At 42.3% G+C, this 21,913-nt stretch overlaps 1 protein-coding gene across 1 annotated transcript in view; it reads left to right on the forward strand.

The window, feature by feature from the left end:
* The first annotated feature begins 3,591 nt into the window (after window positions 1–3,591).
* The window catches only part of ANKRD28 (ankyrin repeat domain 28), a 118,898-nt gene continuing 100,576 nt past the window's right edge, over window positions 3,592–21,913 (forward strand). Inside the window, exon 1 of the mRNA XM_061996525.1 lies at window positions 3,592–3,676. Coding sequence (XP_061852509.1) covers window positions 3,650–3,676 — 27 coding nt within the window. The 5' untranslated portion in view covers window positions 3,592–3,649. The remainder of the gene's footprint in view (window positions 3,677–21,913) is intronic.

A 21,913-nucleotide genomic window follows, 5' to 3' on the forward strand; every position in this document is an offset into this window, starting at 1 on the left:
AGATGCCTTGCATTCTGCGCAAAAAGAAATTTAGCCCTGCTGTGATTTAGGAGTATGGCAGAGTGTTTGGAGGAGGGCAGTGGCAATCAGGTCTTCTGGATTCTATTCCAAGCCACAGCAGTGACTCATGCCATGACTTTGTGTAAGTCTGCCGACCTCTGTGCCTGCTTACTCACGTAGAAGAACGAAAAAAGGATAAATACCTACTTTGCTGGGGCTGAAACTCTTGGCTCAAAAGAGCTAAGTACACAGGCACTCCTGGCAAGCTAAATAAATCATGAGCATGTTTCAGAGGAGCTCACAAAACATCTCCAGTATGAGGCTTCTACAGTCTTTTCAATTGGATCCCATTAGGTATTTTAGTGCAGCACATATGGTCCTATCTTTAAAACACTGGGTAATGTTACAGGCTGTGGGCTAGGTTACAGCCTGAAGGTGTCAAGTTAAAGGGAGCCGTGCGCTTCGAGGCAATGGCGCTCTGCTCAACACCTGCCCTCAGGAGAGCTGTGCTCATAGTAACATACACCCTCTCCGATTGGAAAAGTGGTGTGGAAATTTCTAACTCCTGTGAATGTGAATGTATATTCTGAACATCATCAGAAGCGTTGTGGCTTTGGTATGTTTGTATGTCAGTAATCACAGACTTCCACGGAGCATTCTGTCAGTGTTCCTGAGGGCTGTCCGGGCAGTGACCTACCTTGTAACATGGTATTTAGAAATAATAGAAATGAAGTTACCCTGAAATACATGGTAAGAAATGAACAAGAAGTGTGCATTTCTTTACAGCACTGTTATATTTAACTTTTGAGGTTCCATTTCAACTATTTCTATTGCTCTGCAGTCAAATACTATATTTTGTGGGACACCAGCAGATCAGATAATATATTCTCCTAGTTTTGTTCTAGTTGTAGCAACCATTTGGACCGTTTTATGCAGAGTAAGAAAACAGGGATAATTTAGCTTGAGAAAAAGTACCCATATGCAACTGATGGGCATCAGGGAAACAACGCTCAGAAAATTCCCCACTTCTGGGTTATCCACTTTCATGTAGGTAAGGCATCTTGACAGCTATATGTGCTTAAGCTGAAACAGAGGGATAGCTCTCTAGGATAGCTATAGTAACTTCCACGTTTTACCACTTAAACTTCTTCATATTATAGTATAACTCACGGGGAAACAGTCCAATGATCTGGGGTCACAGTTCCATTGGTTGATGACATATTTAAGCACATGTGTTAAGATCAACAAGACTGGTCCCTAGCTACAGCCTGGAGTCAGGAGCTGCAGAAGCAGTAAAATACAGATGCACCTTCCCTTACAGAGGCCCTGCTTGGCCAAAAGGTGCAAGAGGTGCCAGTGATTCCAGGTGCGACATTCTTATGCCTGATGACTTGTCCACATAAAAGAAATTACTTCAATAGCCACTGAACTAAAAGGAGATGTTTTTTCTGAATAACTCCATAAATTGATAAGCTTCACAGGAGGAAACAGAACTTTATCAGCTCCCAGACGTTCTTTTCACTTTGAAAAGGAGCAGTCTAATTCAGGGACAGACAAAGGCAACGTTTCCTCATGTCATTTTCCTCTTTGCTGACTGCACTGATAAAATTATCTCTAATTTCCACAACCTTCAGTCTCTTTACTGTGTTATGACAGTCCTTGCAGTGTCAAAATCTACCTGTTTCATATTTGCATACAACAAGCTTCTACTCACAAACAAATAAACCTGGGACAATGGGTCCAGTATGAAAATCAGGGGCTATTTGAAATTAATTAAGACATTTACTTACCAAAATCAGCATTTCTAGGCATATGTAATGTCAACACAAAATTGATTAAGAAAGTGTGACAATGTTGAGGTTTTTTTCCCTTTGCCTAGTAAAACATTGCAATCTTAACTGGTTAAAACAAAGTAACATAAAAAAACACATCCCATCAGGCCACTGGTATTCAAAGATAATGAAAGATCTGCCCCAGGTAGCACCTTTAGCAAACTCTTCTGTTTACATGTTGCGAGTCATCAAGAAAACATGTCCCCGGGGCAGGCTCCTACCAGAAGAATTGACAAGGACCTCATGGGTGGGTGCAAAAATCACACAAACCAATGTTCACACAGAATACACTTATTTTAGTAAACCTTCCTTCTTTAAGGTAATACTAAAGTATAAGATTTAACCACATGGGGAGTGTCAAGAAGTCACAGTCTATCTCAAAGCTAGAGGAAAGTCAAAAAACTTGAAATGTTCTTATCAGCATTGTCTGTAGCAGTGTGTTATTAAAAAAAATAAACCCCAGTCTTTTCAGTCTGTTGTCTGGGAGTAGGAATACAATTTCAGGAGCAAATAACCCTTCCAAATCACAGTTATCATTCTAGGCTGGCTAGCTGCAGCGTTTACGGGAAAGCAACACTCCCATCTAATTACTGGGTCCTGTATGCCACTTTTTGCACTTTTACAAGAGGTTTTTAAAGTCCTACCCATGAAGATGTTCTTTGTGCTTGATGTACAGAGGCCTACCACCAAGCTTGTACACTTTCTCAAAATGCAGTATGGGAATTACGCGGGCGCTATCTCTACTGATCGTCTGTCGAAAAAATAGATGAGCATTTAATAAATACTGGAACAATGTTTCTCTTAGAAGGGACTATCTTTCTGTTTGTATACGGCTGCTCCATGTCATCACTTGGTAATGTGACGTCAAAGTGCCTCTTTGTGCCTTCACCTGTGCCGTTTAGGTCACCGAGGCCGGTGTCCGCTGTCCCGCGCCAGCGGCCGGGCGCTGCGGTGGGCACGTGTGCCGCGGCACGGCGGGGCGGCGCGGCGCAGCTGCTGCACAGGTGCGGTGCGAGCCCGCAGCGGTGCGGGCTCGTAGTGCGGGGTACCGCGGCAGCAAGGCCGCAAGCAGAGCGGACCTCAACTCCCCAACGCGGTTCCGACATAACTCGGCGGGCGCAGGGCGCTGCTGTGTCCCTTCGGCGGCGCCGGGGCGGCAGCCGGGCCGCACAGTCGGGGTGCCGCGTGCTGTGCCGCGCCCTTCCCCCGACCGCTCCCTTTAGCCGAGCGGCACCGTAAGACCCCCGCCTCAGGCCGAGCCCCGAGCCCGGCGGTGCCGATAACCCCCGCCCGTCGGCTTTCCTCGGCACATCGCCGAGACCTCGTCCGAGCAAACCAGCGCGATCCCTACGGGACCCGCCGCCACGGCCGGGGCAGCGCGGCTCCCACCGCCCCCACGTGCCCCTCTCACGGTATCGCCTCCCGCCAGCCCGCCTCGCCCGCCTCGCCAATCGGCGCCACTCTTACTCCGCCCCGCCTCTGGCAGGCCAATGAGCACCGCCCTTGGTGGTGCGCGCCGGGGCCGCGGCTGGCGCTGCGGGCGCGCGCCTTTGATGCGGGCGGGCGGTTGATTCAGGAAGCTCCTCGGGAGCGCGAGGAGCGCGGCGGGGGCGGCGCCGGAGGAGTCTCCGCCCCCGGCGGGGCCGTCGCGCGCCAGCGCCCGCGAGCTCGGCGCGAGGCTCGGGCGCGGGGTGGCGCCGGTGGCCGTGGCGGGCGCGGGGGGGGCGTGGCCGGCGCGCGGGAGGCGGTGCGGCGAGCGGAGCCGAGTTGCTGGTGGCCGGAGGCGGCGGGCGGGCGGTCGGTGCGGCGGCCTCGCCATGGTGTTGCTCAAACTCCGCGAGCAGGTGGGTGCGCGGGGGCGGCCGCGGCCGCCGACCGCTTCTCCCCTCCCTTCCTCTCCCGGTACCGCCGGGCGCGGCGGTTGCGCGCCCTTCCCCGCCCCCTTCCGCCGTGGTGTGCTGGTGCGTGTGTGTGTGACAGGCGGCGGGCAGGGGAGGCAGCATGGCTGCTGCCGCGGCCCGGCGGGGACGGGGCTCTGGGTGGCGCCCGCCCGGCGGCGGGAGCCGCCATGTGCTCCCGGTGCCCCCGCGGTAGCCCCGTGGGGCGGGCGGCGGCCGCTGCCTCGCGCAGGTATCGGGCCTAACAGGTGGCTGCGGGAGCCCGCCCGCGCCCTAACCTTGCCCTCCCCTCCGCGCCGCCGTGGCGGGCCGGCTCTGGGGAGGAGGGAGGGCCGGCTGCCCTATCCGCGAGTCCCTGCCGTGCCAGCCTCCCGCCGCGCCCCGGGAGCGGAGGAGAGGCCCGGGAGGGGTGCAGAGGGGGGTCTGTGAGCTGCCCCGGGCCAAGCCTGCGCCGCACCAACCCTGCCCCGCGCCAGTGCTCTGGGGAGGGAAAGGTCTGTGGGCGCCGCTGGGCCGGAGGGACTGCCCGATGTGAGGGGAGGGATCCCGAGGTTAGCCGGCCGTGGCGGCTCGGGAGCGGGAGACGACCCCGCGCCTCCGGCCCCGGACCGAGGCGGTGCTGCCGGGTGCTGCTTGGCGTACCCGAGAGCTGCCCTCTCGTCCCCTCACGCACCACCTTGCTCTTCCGGGCCTTTAACATCTTTTGTTCGGCTGCTGTATCTTTCTCCTCCGTGCGCTTGACAAACCTTTCCCGGGTTCCGTGCACTCCTCCTGAAAACCAGAAGGTTTTTCGTGCCTTTAGTGGTTTGGTGCCTTCATCACATCACACCCTTCTTTGTCTGCTCGACTCTTCGATTTCCATCCCAGCTTAGGAAAAATACTTGTCTTCACTGTGCTGTCCTTTCCTGGTGTCTCCCCTGTCCTACCTATTGTCTCCTGTGCAGTATTAAGATACAAAGGTGGGAGGGTCTGCCTTGCCGTTTAGCTGCCTGTAAAAAGATGCTTACGAGAGAATGCATTTTCTCGTGTTTTTATGTGTTTGACTAAATTCTCTGAGAACTCAAGCAGCCTGCAGTTGGTCTCCTTGATGCTGTTCCTTAAGATAACAGATTGCAATGCGTGAAGTCCCCCACTCCTGAAAAAACCCTCCCAATAGAGAAAAAAAAAAGAAGCCTAGAAAGTTGGTGGTGGTGGTTAGGTGACAAGGATCCTATGTCTGTTTATTATGCTGATCAATATCAGCTCATCCTTACCTGCTTGTCCTTTCATCAGTTCGAAAATGCCTCTGCCCCTTTACACTTAGGTTTCATAGTCCCTTGGGATTCTGTTCTGAAAAACATTTTGCAATATGGGACTGGGATCTTTATGTCCTACTGTATTATGTATAAACTTAGGGAAAAGTCTCATGGTTTTGGCTTGGTGGTGTTTTGGTGGTTTTTTTTAGAACATTGTCTATGAATGAGCAATGGTTGTAGACCTGAAATACACTTACTGTCTTTGAATTAGGTTTCTTTTTAGGCTTTGTTACTGTTCTTCTGTGGGAGACTCTCCTCAGAAATGACCACTTGTTCATCTCTTCTATTAAATAAATCCTTCTGTCAAAACCAAGAAATATAACTCTTCTAGAAGTAATTATTTTGAAATAACATGCAAAACTCCATCATTATTATGTTGAAGCATTTCAGAACTTCTTGGAAGGATCCTGCTGATGCCGAGGTGAAAGATTGGACTGTATGGGACCACTAATCTGACAGAGCAATGCATGTGAAGCTTTCCCCTTCCATCTTAAAGCAATTTTTAATCTAGAAGTTTGACATGGAGTTTTTAGAGGCTTTGTAGATCTGTAAAGGTGCACTAGTAACACTGGGAAAGGAAATGCTAGGGGCTGGGAAAGGAGGCAGAGGATGGAGATGAGTGCTACTTTTGAAAAGACTTTTGTAGAGAGAGAGGTTTTTAACAGCAGCTGTATTTCCACTGGATACGTGTCAGCTTTTGATAAGTTAGTTATTACAAACTGCATTCTGTTAAAGTTGCTTTTTTTTCACAATGCTAAAAATCATGAGGAGTCACATTATGATGAAATCTCTTGTTTTGCTAATTACAGACAATTCCTCCCAGTCAGTGTTCTTGTGCAGTGTACTACAAGGTGTCTTGACTTCAGGACTAGATGTGGCAATAAGATTATAACACTATCTGCTCATTACAAAAAACCAACTTCTTGTGGTACTATATGAAAGTAGTGGTGTTTATCTTCAGTGTTTCTTGCAACATGCTACTTGTTTGCTTGAGCCAGATACTTTACTTCACAGTGATGCATTCATTTAGAATATAAAGTAAATGGACATGTGCATTTGCAGTCTCTATAGTGTCTGTTTCTGCAGTGGTGGCTGTGTTTCATGGGCGAGTGCAAAGGCTGCTCTGTTGTTTGTACTGTTCAGCTAGGACGAAGGAGGGAAGTGAAATGACTTGCTGATTTCCTTCTACATCAGTTGGACAGATAAAGAACTTTCTGGAACAAAAATTCTACTAAATGAAGTATTACTTGAATGTAATGTTTAAGATATTTTTTTCCCTGAAATCAACATCAACCTGTTGATTTTGTTCTTTGATAATATAGAAGAGCCTCTGCATTACTTACTTCAATGTCATAGTTATCCCAGGGAGAGGCAGACTTGGAGTATACCAACAGCTTGATATTTTCTTACACTTGTTTTAGTTTAGTTTTTCAAGTTACTGCAAGCCGCTGTAAAAGCAATGCTGGAGAACCCCTACCATTCTATGATTCTATGATCTTAGAATGAGGTGAGAAATTCTGCTCTGAGACTCTTAGTTGAACTCAGAGGGTAAAATCCCAGTTCTGCTTGCAGTTGATCTAATTTACTTAGCACACTGATAAACAAAACTTTGATCCTACAGATAGTTACTGTGTTTGTGAAGCTCAAATTTATTCAGTTGTCTTTGGAGGCTGATTTGATGTGTTTGACTTTCAGAATAGAAGTTTTCCATACACTGAGAAAAGTAGGCCTTTTCTTGGGCTCAACGAGCAGCCAGCAGGAACATTCCCTACAAAGCTCTGTTAACGCTGCTTGAGCTTTATTACTTTGCACTCCTACAAGGCAGGAGTATCTTTCCAACTTACTCTTTCAAAAGTGACTTGTCTTTGCTTTTAAAGTATATTAGATGTAAAAAAAAAAACACCCCAAACCCATAAGCCGTAATTGCAAAAATTGCATTTGAAGCTAAATCTCACTATATTGAGCAAAGTTGATACCTGTAATCCCTAGCAACAAACTTAACTGTGGGATACAAAGAGCAGTCATTCAAGTGTCAAGTTAGAATGTGTAGATTGTTCTTGTTGCTCTTAGTTTGTTGTGCAGTGTTGGACGGGCATGTTTGAAAGCAGAGGCAACAAAGCTGCAAATTCTGTCACTGAATGCTAGGCAGTAAGTGTACAATATGATTAAGGTATTTACTCTCCAGTTTGTTTGCCTTCGTACTGTCTCCATAGACTGGTACTTGTGTAGTACCAGATACTTCTAGATGAGAAACTAGGAAAATGCCAAGTGAGAGGGAGGCTGTAAAGTTTGTTTCTTCATGAGACACTGTAGTACTCTTCTGTAAGAAACTATATTGAAAGCAAAGTTTGTCCCAAGGTTCACTAATGTTTTATCAGACCTTTTTCTGGGTCGAGGGGTAGAGGTTTAGGGTGGAAGAACAGGAAGAGAAACTTACTTGTGAGTCCCTATATGCCCTCTCAACTCTGCATAGCTAACTGTGAAAGGCTAATTGTCTTCTGTTTTTCTCTGCTATCCAGTCACAGTTTCTAGGTACAGGAACTGTTTCCCAGAAAAGTAAATGATTGCTTCAAGAGGATGTCAGTTATTCTGTTACACCTAACAAGTAATTGACAGCCTAGTTCTTCTTAGTGGGTAGGTGAAATTTGGATTTCCCAACAACTGAGGGATTCATACCTTTTCTCTTACAACCTGTGTATGTGCCTACAGGTCAGATTGTCTTCTAAGCTAGCATAAGCCTACATTTCAGTATAGTTTTGCTGAAATACATGAAGCTCTGATAAAAACTGGGAGCTTTTTTCTTCAATTTTGCAGCTATGTAACTATTTGTGGCAAAGCTCATTGAATTCAGGGTCATTACTGTTGGTAAATCTTTGGGTTTTTTCCTTTCACTAGTTTTAATTATGCATTTCCTGTTTTCTCTGAATCTTAAATATGTAATAGGAAGAAATCTTCAGGCTTGTAATGATGGGCATTTGAAAGGAATTTATATGGGATTTTTCGGTATGACTACTAGACTGTACTTGAAGCAATGCATTTATTCTCAGAAGTCAGATGTGAGTGGAAAGGATGGGATTATGAACAACTGCATGAGGATATTAAAGTGACCACTTATCTTGAAAGTCCTTGAACAATGAGAGCACTGACTTCTTTATTGCTCATTTATACCTTTCTCTTGGCTAAGATGGATCTTGTTCTGTTGGCAGTTGAACAAATGTTTGCAGTGTCATAGTGAACGCTTTGAATGCCTCTATGGTTGCTATTTTCATTACTGTCAGTGTTAGACTTCATTCTTTTAGAGTTCATGCCAAGAATAAATGTCCCAACTAGTTCCTTGTTACACTAAGAGGAGGAATGGTCTCCTGTGGTGATGAAAAGGAGCTGCTGCTGTTTGATGAGGGAGGGATATGAAGGAAATGGAATTACATGGTATTGCTCTGCAACTTCTGCTCAGACTAATGAGATGTGTTAATTTTTCTTTTGTAGAAGTTACTTTACCATTGCTTTCAGGAACTTTGAAATTGCCAACCACTCTGTGCTCTATTCTCATCACACATTCACACATTCTTCTTAAAATTTGCATCTAATCTATTTTAACTGTATACAAGATAACTAAATTAGGAAGTTGTAGTACTTATCAAGACACTTTAAGTCTTACTGTTAATTCTAGTCTTTCCAGGCTAAGAACTCTCATGTACCGAAGAGATAAGTTTCTTAAATGATGGAAAACTAAGAAACTCGAACTCTGTTTATCTTGTTATGCGGATTAATTACCATCCCTTCCATTAGAACGCATAGAGAGAACCTGGTTCTGCCGCGCGTTCGTTTGAGGGGATCAGATTCCCTGATGATAATTGAGGAACTTCTGACTTGTGAACAAGCAGTTCTTCTCAGTCAAGAAAATAAACCTTTTTTTTTTAAAAGAAAAGGAAGGAGAAAAAAAAAAGGTGGGAGAGAAACAAAGCAAGCCTTGATTCTGCAGTCAGATCCTTCTGGCAGATCCTGTTAACTCCGTGGCCTTCTGTGAGGGTATAAAGGTCTATTCATGTAGATAGCATTGAAGATTTGTGACCATTACTTGGAGGCAGGGGGAGGGAAACAAGGCAAATGTGCACTTGCCTGTGAAGGAGTGACTTCCTTAGCACCCACAAAAAAAGTGACTCCTGACAGAAATTGGTAGCCTTTGAGACTCTGAACTAGCAATCTGCTATCTGATGTGGCTTGCTATGTTCCCAGATTTCCGTCACTGTTTCCTTTCACTGAAGCGAGCTGTGGAATAAGATGATGGAAATTAACCATCTCTGGAATTATATACTTCATGTCCTCCACTCATGTTTTATTGGCTAGTTTGTTTCTCAGTTGCTGTACCTTTTATCTCTAGTTAGCTGAGCATTCCTGAGGTCAAATTAATATCTGATCACTTGTTTCCTTCTGCCAACTTTTAATTTTGCTCTTACCTCTATTCCTTGGTTCCTATTTCTGAAAATTGAGTGGGAGACTTGTTGCCTTAGTTACAGTGACTAACTGTTTCAAAGTTATTTATAATGTTTGTGTTTAAATAATCTGTATCATAATACGAATCGCAAAACGTTTCACATCAATAAAAAGATAAATAGCAGTCCATTACTAAGTGCTGGGAGCACCTTTACAGTGCTAATTCTTGGGTGTTTTATTTTCCTTCATTGTTGGAGGTGGAGGAGAAGTTCTAATCTGGCATTTGAAGATGAATTTCAAATAAGATGTCTCGGTGTTATCCTTTGTTTAAATGAAGACAGATTGTTAATATTTAAGCTCAGAAGTATCAGGGAATGTTGCCCTTCCTCTCCTTGGTAATGACACTAGCAGTCTCTCCCAAGGAGTGGGAATAGGCCGGTTCAGCCATGTTAATTCAAGTGTTGATGAATTTCACAGCATTAACCCATTGCAGCACAAATAACAGAGCTTAATGCAAGAGTGGTGGGCCTGATTAGTTGGGAGAGAAAGGACGATGAGGCTGGTAGCCAACTGGGTGGGTGCAGAGAGTTAAAGAGGAAGCACCAGCAGTGATATGCAAATGAAAGAGGGGCAAAATAATTGGTTTGTAGAATCCTTATAAAATGAGGAACTACTTGTTAGTTGAAGCACATAAATAATTATCTCCTGTAATAAGAAGATGCTTTTTACTGTGAACTGAATATGATCTTAGATTTTCATTTCTACAGTAATGTATGTATGTGAATTGAATGAACAACACCATGTAAGTAGATTGTTGTTTACCTGACTAAAGGATACCTATTTAGGGCAGATTGAACACAAATATTTTTCTCACTATGTTACTGAAATGATACTTGATAAGTGTAAAGCAAAGGTCTTCCTATTCTTGCACTGGAGTTTGGGGTAAAACAAGGGAAAAAAACACAAACCACTTTGCTTAAACCTGTGTTGTTTAACTTCAGAACTGTTGACATTTAGAGGGATGGGGGGAAAAAGGTTATCCTGCCCCAGGGTAGGAAAGAATACTTCTTAATCGTGAACTGACTCATATTAAGAGAACTCGGTGAATGTTCAGAATTTGTAGATAACTTCACTTGTTTGCATGGGTTAGTCTATTTCTGACTGTGTCCTCAACTGTTGTGAAGCCATCCTACATGTTTAATGCTTTCAAACAATGAACTCTCACTTAATGGCCTTCCTAATTCTACCTGGTAAGCACTTGTCTATAAATTATTCCTGGTTGTTACGCAGTCATAATTGAGGTTCACCTTCACTTTGTGCCAAAATCCTGTACTTTTCATCCATCCAGTGCAGAGAAGAAAATATGGGCACATCAGGATTATTTATTTTTGTTTTACTTTGGCAAAGTGAAGGTAGAACAGTATCTGAATAAAGGAAGAAGAGCACAGCAAGGATTCTAGTCAGCATGGAAAAAATGAGAATGAAGTAATTAAGGCACTGAGGCCAAAATGAGCATTTATAGAGCTTAGAGAATTTCTAACAGTTGTGAAGAATTTGATATTTTGTTTAAAGACTTTGTTCTCTACATCTTTACAGGTAGCTCCATTTTACTGATACCTCTAACAGAATTTCATATGAGAACCTCATCATCCAATGGCAGGCAGCACAAGAGACCAAGGATCTATCTAGTTCACAGCTGAAGGAGCTGCTTGATCAGACAGCTGAACTGGGAGGAGAAATACTTCTAGAAAGTTGTGTAGTTATTGTACACAAATATAATCTGTAACTAGTGCGTAATGTAGTCATTTAAATCCATTGCTGCAAAGTCAGTTTTTTGTAATGCTAGAGTCAATGAGTATGCTCTCCTTCCTTGTCCCATCTTTAGATCATCTGCTGCTTCTCTCTGTTGCTCACGATAGTGAGCAGGTCATCTATGCAAAGTCCTTCTCATCTGGAGCACTCTGTCTCTTTCCTGCCTCAGATCTCTGTGGTCTGTTACTTTTTCTCTTCCTCTGCTAACAGTTCATTATCTCACCAGCATCACATCCGTATTGTTGGTGGGTAAAAATGCCAGGAAAGAACAAATAAAGTAAGCAGATGAAGAAAAACAAAATGCTAACATTATTTTTCAGTTGTGTTATGATTTGTTTTGAATTAGTGAAACATCCCAGATAACAGTACAAGGACACTTCAGAAATAGCTCTTTAATGGCATTTCCTACCCTTTGCCTCTCTTGCTTTGTAACTGCAGAGTTCTGTTCAATTCTTTCTATGTTTGCTAAAACTCAAGGATCAATAGAAAGAGGTCTTATACTTAATATTGTGTTGCTCTGGAGTCTCTTTGCCAAATTAGAACACTGTATTGATAACGCCTGATAGCTTTACTTTCATTTGTGCCCATCTCAGTTCCAGGAGCAGTTCCAAAGCTCTGCTTTAGCTATTGCTTTTTCAATAATGTTCTTTCATTTTAGGGGATAATTTTCAGTATTAAGGAGGGCTTGTGGAAGAACACTTGGTCTTCTCACTTCTGTCACCTGCAAGGTTGCAAATGCCATTACTGTCCTGCGTCGTTTCTGATCCTGCAATAACCACCCAGGTCATCATTTATATCTTCCACTCCCACCCCATAATGTTATATTTTCTGTTTCTTTTCATCCACAAGCACACAGCCATTTAATTATTTAACCCTACTTAGATCACAGACTAAGAAGTGTATTAAAGTATAACTTTTTAAGTAAAGAATAAGTAACATTTTATGATTTGTTCAGATATTTGTCTATTCTTTTTACCATGAGTTTAACAAGTTATGATTAATGCAATTAGAGACGTAAATAGTTCCATGCAGGTTGGAGGTGTTGCAAAGTCTTGAATATTGATTCCTTTTTCTGTTTGCTGCACCTTTCTACAACTCAAGAAGGAGACTCTCCCAGGATCTATAATCCTGAACTAACACTGTGAATAACACAGGGAAGAGAGTGCCTTCTGCTGTTTTTCTATGCTCAAAGATGCAAAGAATGGGTTTGGGTCAAGTATATAAAATTTGTCATCTTAGAAGGGCACATTTAGCAGCATGCAGCCATGTCTTGTATTTTTGAAAGGACTTCAACTTTGCGCATCGTGCATTGGCATTTTTGATAAGGCTTACGATATTTGACAAGCCATAGCTGCTTTTGAAAAGGCACTTTTTTCATAGTTTGCCTTTGAACAGATTAGTTTTGATGTTTCCTTGAAGGTTGGTAACACATCTGCAGAGCATTGCAGGAATTTTAAAACTACTTTAGTAATCATCAAAGTATTACACATATTGCATACATAGTTAAATAATAACTGCTAGCATCAAAGTAGAAGTACCATCTCTTCCTACAAGTAGTAGAAGAATTTTGCAGAAAAATTAGCATGTTAAAAAGCTGTTAATTACATCTTTGTGTTTCAACCTAAGCTTCATCTGAAGGCTATCTTGCTGTTGCAATGGCTGTAGAAAATACTGTAAGCACTTGGGGTATTACGCTGGTTTCCTGTCTTGACATCCAACCCTTTACATGGGAGAGCAGTGAGATAGGTTTCCTTCTAAAAAGTCCTTCGCTGGAGCTTACATAAGCCAAAGAAATAGTATCTGCTCGAGTGACAGGAGGAATAGCAATGCCAGTGGTGTCTGTGGATACTGTCAGAGGAGAAGTTCAGCTCCCCTTCCCTGGAAGCTTGCCATACTGGTGTTAGCAGTGCTCTCTTCCATGCAGGTTGGAGGTGTTGCAAAGCTGTTTTGGAAATTTCGTTCTGGAATAATTTCTTTAGAAAATTGGCTCTTTGCCTCCTGAATGGCCACAAGCAGAAATAAATCTTCTAGGCCTGAAGGTTGGTCTTGTGGCAGTAGTTGTCCACAAGTAGCTGAACCATAGAGAGAATGTATGTGCTGGCAAAAGCAATCTCAGTAATAACTGCTGGAGTTCAGCCTTCTACACTGTGTCAGCCCATATTGCCTCTACTGGAATATACGTGTTTTAGGCATGTTCCCTCCCCCCCCCCCCCCCCCCCTTAATATATCATGACTAGAGTGCCCACTACTGCTTCCCTTATGTTGCCTGACCCCACTTATTTTGAGGAAAAGTAGCCTGTAAAAGTAGGATGGATAAGAGGAGAAATTGTAATTTGACCTCAAGATTTCATGATGTGCTCTTGTATGGAGTGCAGGGACATGTAGTATGGCTGTGAAGCAACGCATCATCACAGAATGCCTCTGCAAAATGCCAGGTTCTTACTTTACACAGCGTGTAGTGTGGCTGCTGAAGTGAGATGGCAACGGCTGTGGTGTATATTTGCACTGGCTTAGTTTTTTCACTAGACAAGAAACAATGAGAATTATTCTATTCCTCTTTTAAGAGGTTAATTAACAACCACAACTGTGCTGATTGTGCAACTTACAAATTCTCTACCACATTGGAGGACAGATTTTCAGCTGCCAGAGACAGAAGTACAGATACATGAACTACAGAATGCTGACACATTTTTTGTGTCTGGTAGGACTGTGTATGTTTTAAATGGAGTACATTGCCTGAATGAACCTCAATCTTTAAACTCATGTCAAGTAGGTAAATTTTCATGAGAGTAGAATTTTCATAATTTTAGGATGGAATTTAATGACATGTTTCTTGGGGTGGTTTTTCACTTGCAAATTTTCAGACAATAATGGTTGAAACTCACTGGCTTCTAATCTCCTGCCTAAGGCCATGGTTTGATATTAAGTTGCAGCTATGCTCAAGCAGCTCATTCTTTTCTTCTGCAAAATGGTGAGAAGGCAAGGGAGAGACAAATTATTTAGGTTAGCATGTGATTATGAAGTTGTTCCTTGAAAGTTTTCCAAAGTAGAGTTTAGAAAGGAGTGTTTTGCCTCAGATGAACTTATTCTAATGTCTTCTTTTACAACAGAAGTCCTGTAATCACAGAAGAAATAATTTTTGCCTGGGTCCTTTGGTTTGGGGGCTTAGGATTGAGTGGAGGAACTTGAGTGTGGTTTGCCTTGGACCTCTCTCTCTAGGAAAGTAACTTCAATACTGTTTTCCTGACACTTCTTAAAATGTGATGTGGAACTTTCCAACAGACTTCATTGTCATATCTGGTTCCTGATTGTTTTGGGCTTTGAGTGTGGTTGTGAATTCCTCTTTAATTGTGAGAGAACCTGAGGTCTTAAGGGTGTCTGTGTCTATTTATAACATCTTGTGTTGTCTTGCACTTGCTATGAAAACAGTGAAACAAAAAAAGTTCTGTAGCATGCTTGTTTATCACATGCACTGCCTTTCAGGACCCTCAGCTTTTTCCCATTTCCCATATGACACTGGATGCCAGTTTTCTTGCAGCATTTTAAAGTTGTTTTTCTTCCTTCTTAGACTGATCATTTGCTCTACTACTCACAGTTTTACAGCTGGAACTCTGAAAATGACATAAAAAAGACTTTGTCTTGCCTTCCATCTCTTCTTGGGAGGATACAGTGAAAGTATAGATCATATTCAGATAGTCCAGTTACTGAAAAGTATATACGAGAAGCAGTCTAAACTTGCTGCAGATTTTCCCTCAGAAACATGTATGGACAGAAAGCGCTTCAACTTTTTAACCTCCCTGTATACTTCTGTGTGCGCAGCTCTAATTCTTGGACATCATCCAGTGACAGCTTGGAGTTATGCTTGTTGTGACTGGTGATCCCTCTATCTCCCTGTGCAGAGATAGATGCATGGAGTAGGGAAATATTTCATGAGAAAACAAGCTTGTAGAAAAAATGACTAAGTTGAAATAAACTGAAATAGTAATTGATCACTATTGTAGAAATAGAAATTAGTGAAACTTGCCAGTCCAAGAATAAATTTATATCTTCTGTCATGGAAGATTTTTTTAGTCTCTGCTCTATAGGAAATTGAAATATAAAATAATAGTTGTTGGTTCATATTCCACTTGCCACCTATTATGGTTGTATGGATATCACAACATAAGTCCATCGGTTGTACAAATCTGTTTATCAGCAGCTGGAAAAGATGGCATTTTGAATCGCTGTTATTGAAAGCCTTATGAAGACAGACTGTTCCTCACTTCATTCTGTTTTCCAGTTTGATCCTGCTGCAAAGCTGTTTGAGTGGGTTATGGATGAGGCTATTCACACATTTGACTCAGGTTTAATTTTCTGGAATAAACAATGATAAAATTAAAAACCTTCGTTTAAAAAAAAATGAGCATGTCTCTTGGCTGTGAGGATGTACTGGGAATCATTACCTTGGAAAAGAAATGTACAATACCGTTGCACTTAACAGTCTTCATGCAAATAGCAATCTGCATATCACCTGTGTGTTTGTTATGTGAAATCTTTGTTATAAGCAATTTGAGCTAGAGAGGGAAGAAGGTGAGAGATTTAAGTCAGGGCCCTTAGCCCTCACAATTTAATTTTTTTTTTTGCAAGTAAGCAGGGTAGACTCAGTGGAGGTCAGGTTACAGTTTCTGTTTCACGCTTGTTCTTGACACTGCTCATCAGTACTATTTAATATGTTTACATTTGCCTAAAAATCTTAGGCAGTCATTCAGAGCCTTCCTTCCTCATGAGTATGTCAGCTGCCTGCTGCAGGCTCTAGAGCAGGTGATCGGGGGGGTAGTATCAGTGCAGCTCCTAGTAGGTGTCAAAACCCATATGAGTGACATGAAAGTATAAAACATAAACGAATGCTGGGATGCAGGCCTAGGGGGGAACAGACTGACAAACATTTAATAAAGAAGTATTTTGCAAAGTGTTAATAAGAAAAGTAGTTTGATATTTCAGAAATATTCCCAGAGTATTTGATTCTTAATATTCTTTGCAAGAGGAAGAAATATAAGGAGGTAGTAGAATCTTATTTACTGTGCTAAATAAAGTTATTAAAAGCATGCAGAGTTTTGTGAACACCTGTATTAGGTGGCTCTAAGTCTTTAAAAAGCAGATTCAATGTTATGAATGAAATGATACTTATGCTATTTTTTTCTATTCTGTATTTAATGTTCTCTGTCTTCTAAGATATGAGTACTTTCTGTTGTGCCTTTTGTATTATGCCGTACAAAAGCTCTCAGTGATAAGACTAGACAAAAGGTTAATCTATTTTCAGTGTGGTTTATTGGCATGGAGTGTGGGAACTTTGAGGGAATGTTTAGCTTGAGAATGTAGAGAACAGGACAGGGAAATTTTTAATTTAAAGATTATATTAGGGAAATATATGAATATAACATGTTAAGATCTAAGTGAAGCATCTACTTGCATTCAAAGAATTTAAAAAGTGGTGTTTAAGTAGTGTATAGCTTTGTTGCCAAAGAACTGAATTCAAACTGCTCATGGGTGGAAGTCATGAGCTAAGCACTTGGAATGAGTTTCTGAAAGTTCACTATTTGAAAGTGGCATTAGCCAACAGTAGCCTTTTCTGGAACAAATGGTATTTTGTTTACAGTTATTCCTCTTGCCTGATTTGTTCAGTGTTGAAAACCAGAAGAAGTTAGGGAAAAGAAAAGTTTCTCTTGTGAAGTGACATCTGCCAGAATTGTACTAATCCTAAAATTTTGATGGACTCTGTGACCAACCCCAAGGTGATTGATTCAGCTCACTAACTGTCTATAGAGTTTCCTTCATACAATGACCACTTGAGACATTTTGTGAAGCTCTTTAATTAGTAGCACATGTAATTTAAAGAACTTTAAATATATTTTTGTTTTTCTTAAATGCCCTGATGAAATTACACAATAAAAAGTATAGCAAAAGTCATAACAGTGATTTAATGCATCGTAACGGGTGTGTGTGCTAGTTAAATGCGTCTGAAAAGCAGAAACACAAACCAGGATCATTCACTTTGGTTTAACTGGATCTGCCCTTCATGTAAGCACTGGCAGAAATTAGTTGAAACAGTGTAAGCAGTCAGGTGTTTGTTCTGAAGAGGGATATACCTGGTGAGGTGGCATACTCCTTGCAAGTATTTAGTGGTAGCTTGCTTGTCTCCCCTCTGCAGAGGGATTTAGGCAGTCTAGGACTGTGGGCAGAGGAATTTCTGCAGCTCTGCTTCACTGCTATGGGGAGGTTGCTGGAATATTCATTTTATGGGGTGGTTCCTTTACCTCAGGTTTTGGTTGTTTTCGGTCACACCTGTTTAGTGCATGTCACTCCTTGGTTCCATGTTTGGAAGGTCATCTTCTCCTAACCTTTTCCCATCCAACCTCTATCCTTCTGAAGAAGTGAAAATTAAAACTTCATGTGGCAGTTCTCCTCGAGTTCCTGTCCAACAAGGAAAAAATCTAACTTGTTTATTTTTAAGAGCACTGCACTTAGGTATTTGGAGATAACCAAATGTACTTTGGAAGTGGATTCTGTTTAATCAACATATGGCCTCATTGTGAGCAAGATCTTGGTTTGGTTTAAGTGGTCAGCTTTAGATTGATGACGTTTAGTTTGCATTGATTTGCCTGGGAATGTCTGTGTCTACCCTGCAGGTGAGCCTAGCAGTAACAGTTAACCTGTCTTTTTCACACCCCTTTCAGTATTCTAGTGGCTGTGAAATGTAATAGCACTTTTAAAAATTATTTTCTACACCTTACTTTGCAAAATCACTTTTTGTCCTGTAATGACCACGTCCTGCTGAACTTATAAATTGTTCTCTGATGCAGAGCATTTCTCTGACAACACAGAGAAGCTGGCCTGACTCTCCTCCCTTTACAGGCTGTGTTGATGTAGTCAATCAGGAATCAGCTGTGGCACTTGTGCGTGGCACATAACAGCACCAGTCTTCCTCTTGCATCGACAAGGAAGTGACTGCAGTTGTCAGGGTGCAAATAAAGGAGATGTTTGACAGTTGCATGGTGCATCCTGTCTGAGCAATTCTGTTCTTCTCTGGAAGAAGAAAATCCTGAAATTGTGTGGAGATATCCTCCGTGTTTCCCAAGGAACCACACTAAGCTGGAAAGTGCAGATCTTTTTTTTTTTCTTCAGATATCTGACTTGTCATTGGCTGATTTGTGTGTCTTGTAAGATGAGAAGCTGTTAAATCCATGTGCTTAAAATGTGCTCCTGAGTCTGCTGGCCAGTTCTCTTTTTAGAGCTTGCATTTTTTTTTTGGAAACAAAAGCTAGAGATCATTGAGTTGTGTCAGAAGCTTGAATGGATACAATTCAACACCTCTGTTCCAATTAAATGGTTGATTCTGATTCTTGATTCTGTGTGTGTGATTCTTCTGTCCCACCTTAAAGGCATGTTTCTGTCCTGTAACAATACTCTCAGGGCTGTTAGAACAACAAAAAAGGATGTTCATTAGCAGTACTGGAAGTGTTTATATGAAATTGCGGGTTCTTAATTCAAAGAGCTACTTATGCCATGTCTCTTGCTATATTTTTCTGCTTCTTTTGTTTTATTAAATGGCCTTTTGAAAACATAGTCACTAGGATTAAAAATCATATAATAGTTTTGGCTTGGAAACTACCTTTTAGAGATCATCTGATCCAACCCTGCTTCTGTGAGCAGGGACATCGTCAACTAGATCAGGTTGTTCTGAGCCCTGTCCAACCTGACCTTCAATGTTTCTGGGGATGGGACATCTACCAACTCTGTGCAACCTGTCTCTGTGTTTCAACATGCTCACTGTGAAAATTTTTTTGTTTTGTTTTCTCTAGTCTGAGTCTACCCTTGTCCTATTGCAGCAGGCCCTGCTAAAACATTTGTCCCCATCTTTCTGGTAAGCCCCCTTTCAAGTACTGAAAGGCTGCAATAAGGACCCCCTGGACCCCTCTCTTCTCCAGACTGAACAACCCCAGCCTTTTCAGCCTTTCTGCATAGGAGAGACGTTTCATATCTCTGATCGTGTTTGTGGTCTCTTCTGGACCCACTCCAGCAGTTCCATGTCTTTCCTGTGCTGAGGACCTCAGATCTGGATACAGTCCAAGTGGGGACTCACCAGAACAGAGTAAAGGGGTAGAACCACCTCTCTCAACCAGGATATAGTTGGCTTTCTGTGCTGTGAGCCCACATTGCCTGCTTATGTCCAGCTTTTCATCCACCAGTACTCCCAAGTCTATCTCGGCAGGGCTGCTCTCAATCCCTTCATCCTCCAGCCTGTATTGATACCAGAGGTTGCCCTGACGCAGGTGCAGGACCCAGCACTTGGCCTCGTTGAACCTCATGAGGCTCACATAGGCCCTTTATTTGAGCTTGTCCAGGTTCCCCTGGATGGCATACCATCCTTCAAGTATGTCAACTCATCTTCCTGTCATCTGCAAACTTGCTGAGGGTGCACATCAATTTAGAGAGAGGATTGTTGTGTGGGACCATGTCAAAGGCCTTGTAGAAGTGCAGACAGACAACATCTGTAGCACTTTCTTTGTCTACAGAAGTAGTTGCTCCATCATAGTAGCCCACTAGGTTGGTCAGGCAGAAATTGCCCTTGGTGAAGCCATGCTAGCTGTGTTAAATCACCTTCTTGTCCTCTGGGTGCTGTAGCAAAGCTTCTAGGATGATCTTTTCTATGATCTTCAGTCACAGGTGGGGCTGGGGAGTCAGTAGTTCTTAGGATTCTCCTTTCTACCCTCTTTAAATATGGCTACAGTGTTTCCCTTTTCAGTTGCCAGGGTCTTCACCTGACTGCCGTTACTTTTTATGTATCATGGAGAGTGGCCTGACAACTACATCAGACAATTCCCTCACGACTCTGGGATGCATCTTGACAGGTCCTTGGCTACCTGTCCCAGCTTCCATTGCTTGTGCTTTTCCTTCTTGCTCGTTAGTTTGACCATCAGGTCCTGACTCAGCCACGCTGCTCTCTTGCCTTCCTTTCCTGATTTCTTATACCAGGAGACCAAGAGCTCTCATACTCTATGGAAAGCGTCCATAAAGGTCTGCCAGCCCTCTTCTTTGCCTTTGCCCCTGAGGGCAGTTTCCCAGGGAGTCCTAGTGACTAATTGAACAGATAGAAGTTTGCTTTCCTAAAATTCAGTGTGCTGATTTTACTCTTTACCTGACCCATATCCCTCAGAACTGCAAACTCCACCAATACATAATCACTGGAAATGTTAAAATTCAAGTGTGGAAATTAAATTGTGATGACAAAAACCCATGAATTAAAAACCCCCACATTGTTGAAGGCGATGTGCTAGTACAAGATTCCTTCAGCAACTGCCACCTTGCTGTCCTGTAAATGTTATTGATCAAGTCTAATCTTAGTTCCTTGGCAGATACCTAAACTATGTGATGTTTTCCTCCCTCTACCCAATACCTATTTTTAACTGTTGTTTTCCCCTGGATGTTCTAAAATGTGTGACAGCTATGTACCAGAAAGTTGCACAGTAATAATCTGGGATGTTTTAACTCTTCAGTCCTCTTGTGTTTCAAGCACTGAGGTTTCTGTGAAGTGGACTTAAATAGTTCTGAACCTCTGTTTTCTGCATCGATTTCAATCTGTATGAACCTTGCTTCTTGAATTGTAATCTCTTCTTTGAATGTGACATGCATCTGCTCAGACTGGAAAGCATTACTCTTTTCTGGTCTTATTAAAGTATGGTATTTCTGAAAAGTAACGATAGGTTCTAAAAAAATCTGTCTTGGTTGTGAACTTTCTTGATGGTTTGATTTACATGTGAACTGCAGTGACTCATAGCACACTACCTTATTTTTATCCAGATAATTACCTTGCTAAAAGATGTACGAAATAAGACTTAAAGATTTGTTCCCTCAGCTTAGGGAGCAATGCTATTGTGTGCCTTTTTATCTGTCCTCTTAATGTTATGTCAGATTATCATTCATCTTCTGTTTGCATTGCTCTCTTCCCAAATTGTTAAATTGATATTCTTTCTGAAATACTTAACAAAAATAATTATGAAAGCAAAACTGGACCATGAAAATGGTATCTGACTTGCAGTAGGCTTTTTTTTTTTTAAGCTGTGTCAATCCCAGATATATCACAAATTTTTAAATTTATATGGCTTTTCATATGTGGAGTTGTTGTTTGAAGAGATACGTGTACACACACTGAAATAACATGTAGGTAAATGTTTCTGGAACCTCTAGAGGATCTTGCTCCTTCTGCTTTGATAATTTTTCACTTTTAATAGTGGTGTAAACATCTGAGGATCAACACATGTTTTCACTTATGTCATTGAGGATGCTTCATAGATTCTTGATTCTCCAGGCTTGTGGATTCATTATTGCACCTCTTGTTTTATGCTAGGGAACTGTTCAAGCTCAAAGCTTTTTTCTGAACAGCAAATACTTAAGTAGGATTCAAAAGCAGGAACATGCATTCTATTCTATATTTGAATCTACTTTTATTTTTAAATGGTATGATACTTCTGCCATGATCTTGGACAATTGTGCTGATTAATAATGAAACTGATTGAGTCACTGCTTCGTCTGCCTGTGAAGCTGCTCTGAGCAGTAGTCCTTGGTAAATAGGGAGTCACTGAGGAAATATTATGGCATAGCATCC

The sequence above is a fragment of the Colius striatus genome, chromosome 5 (assembly GCF_028858725.1).
Source record: "Colius striatus isolate bColStr4 chromosome 5, bColStr4.1.hap1, whole genome shotgun sequence".
NCBI classification, from domain to species: Eukaryota; Metazoa; Chordata; class Aves; order Coliiformes; family Coliidae; genus Colius; species Colius striatus.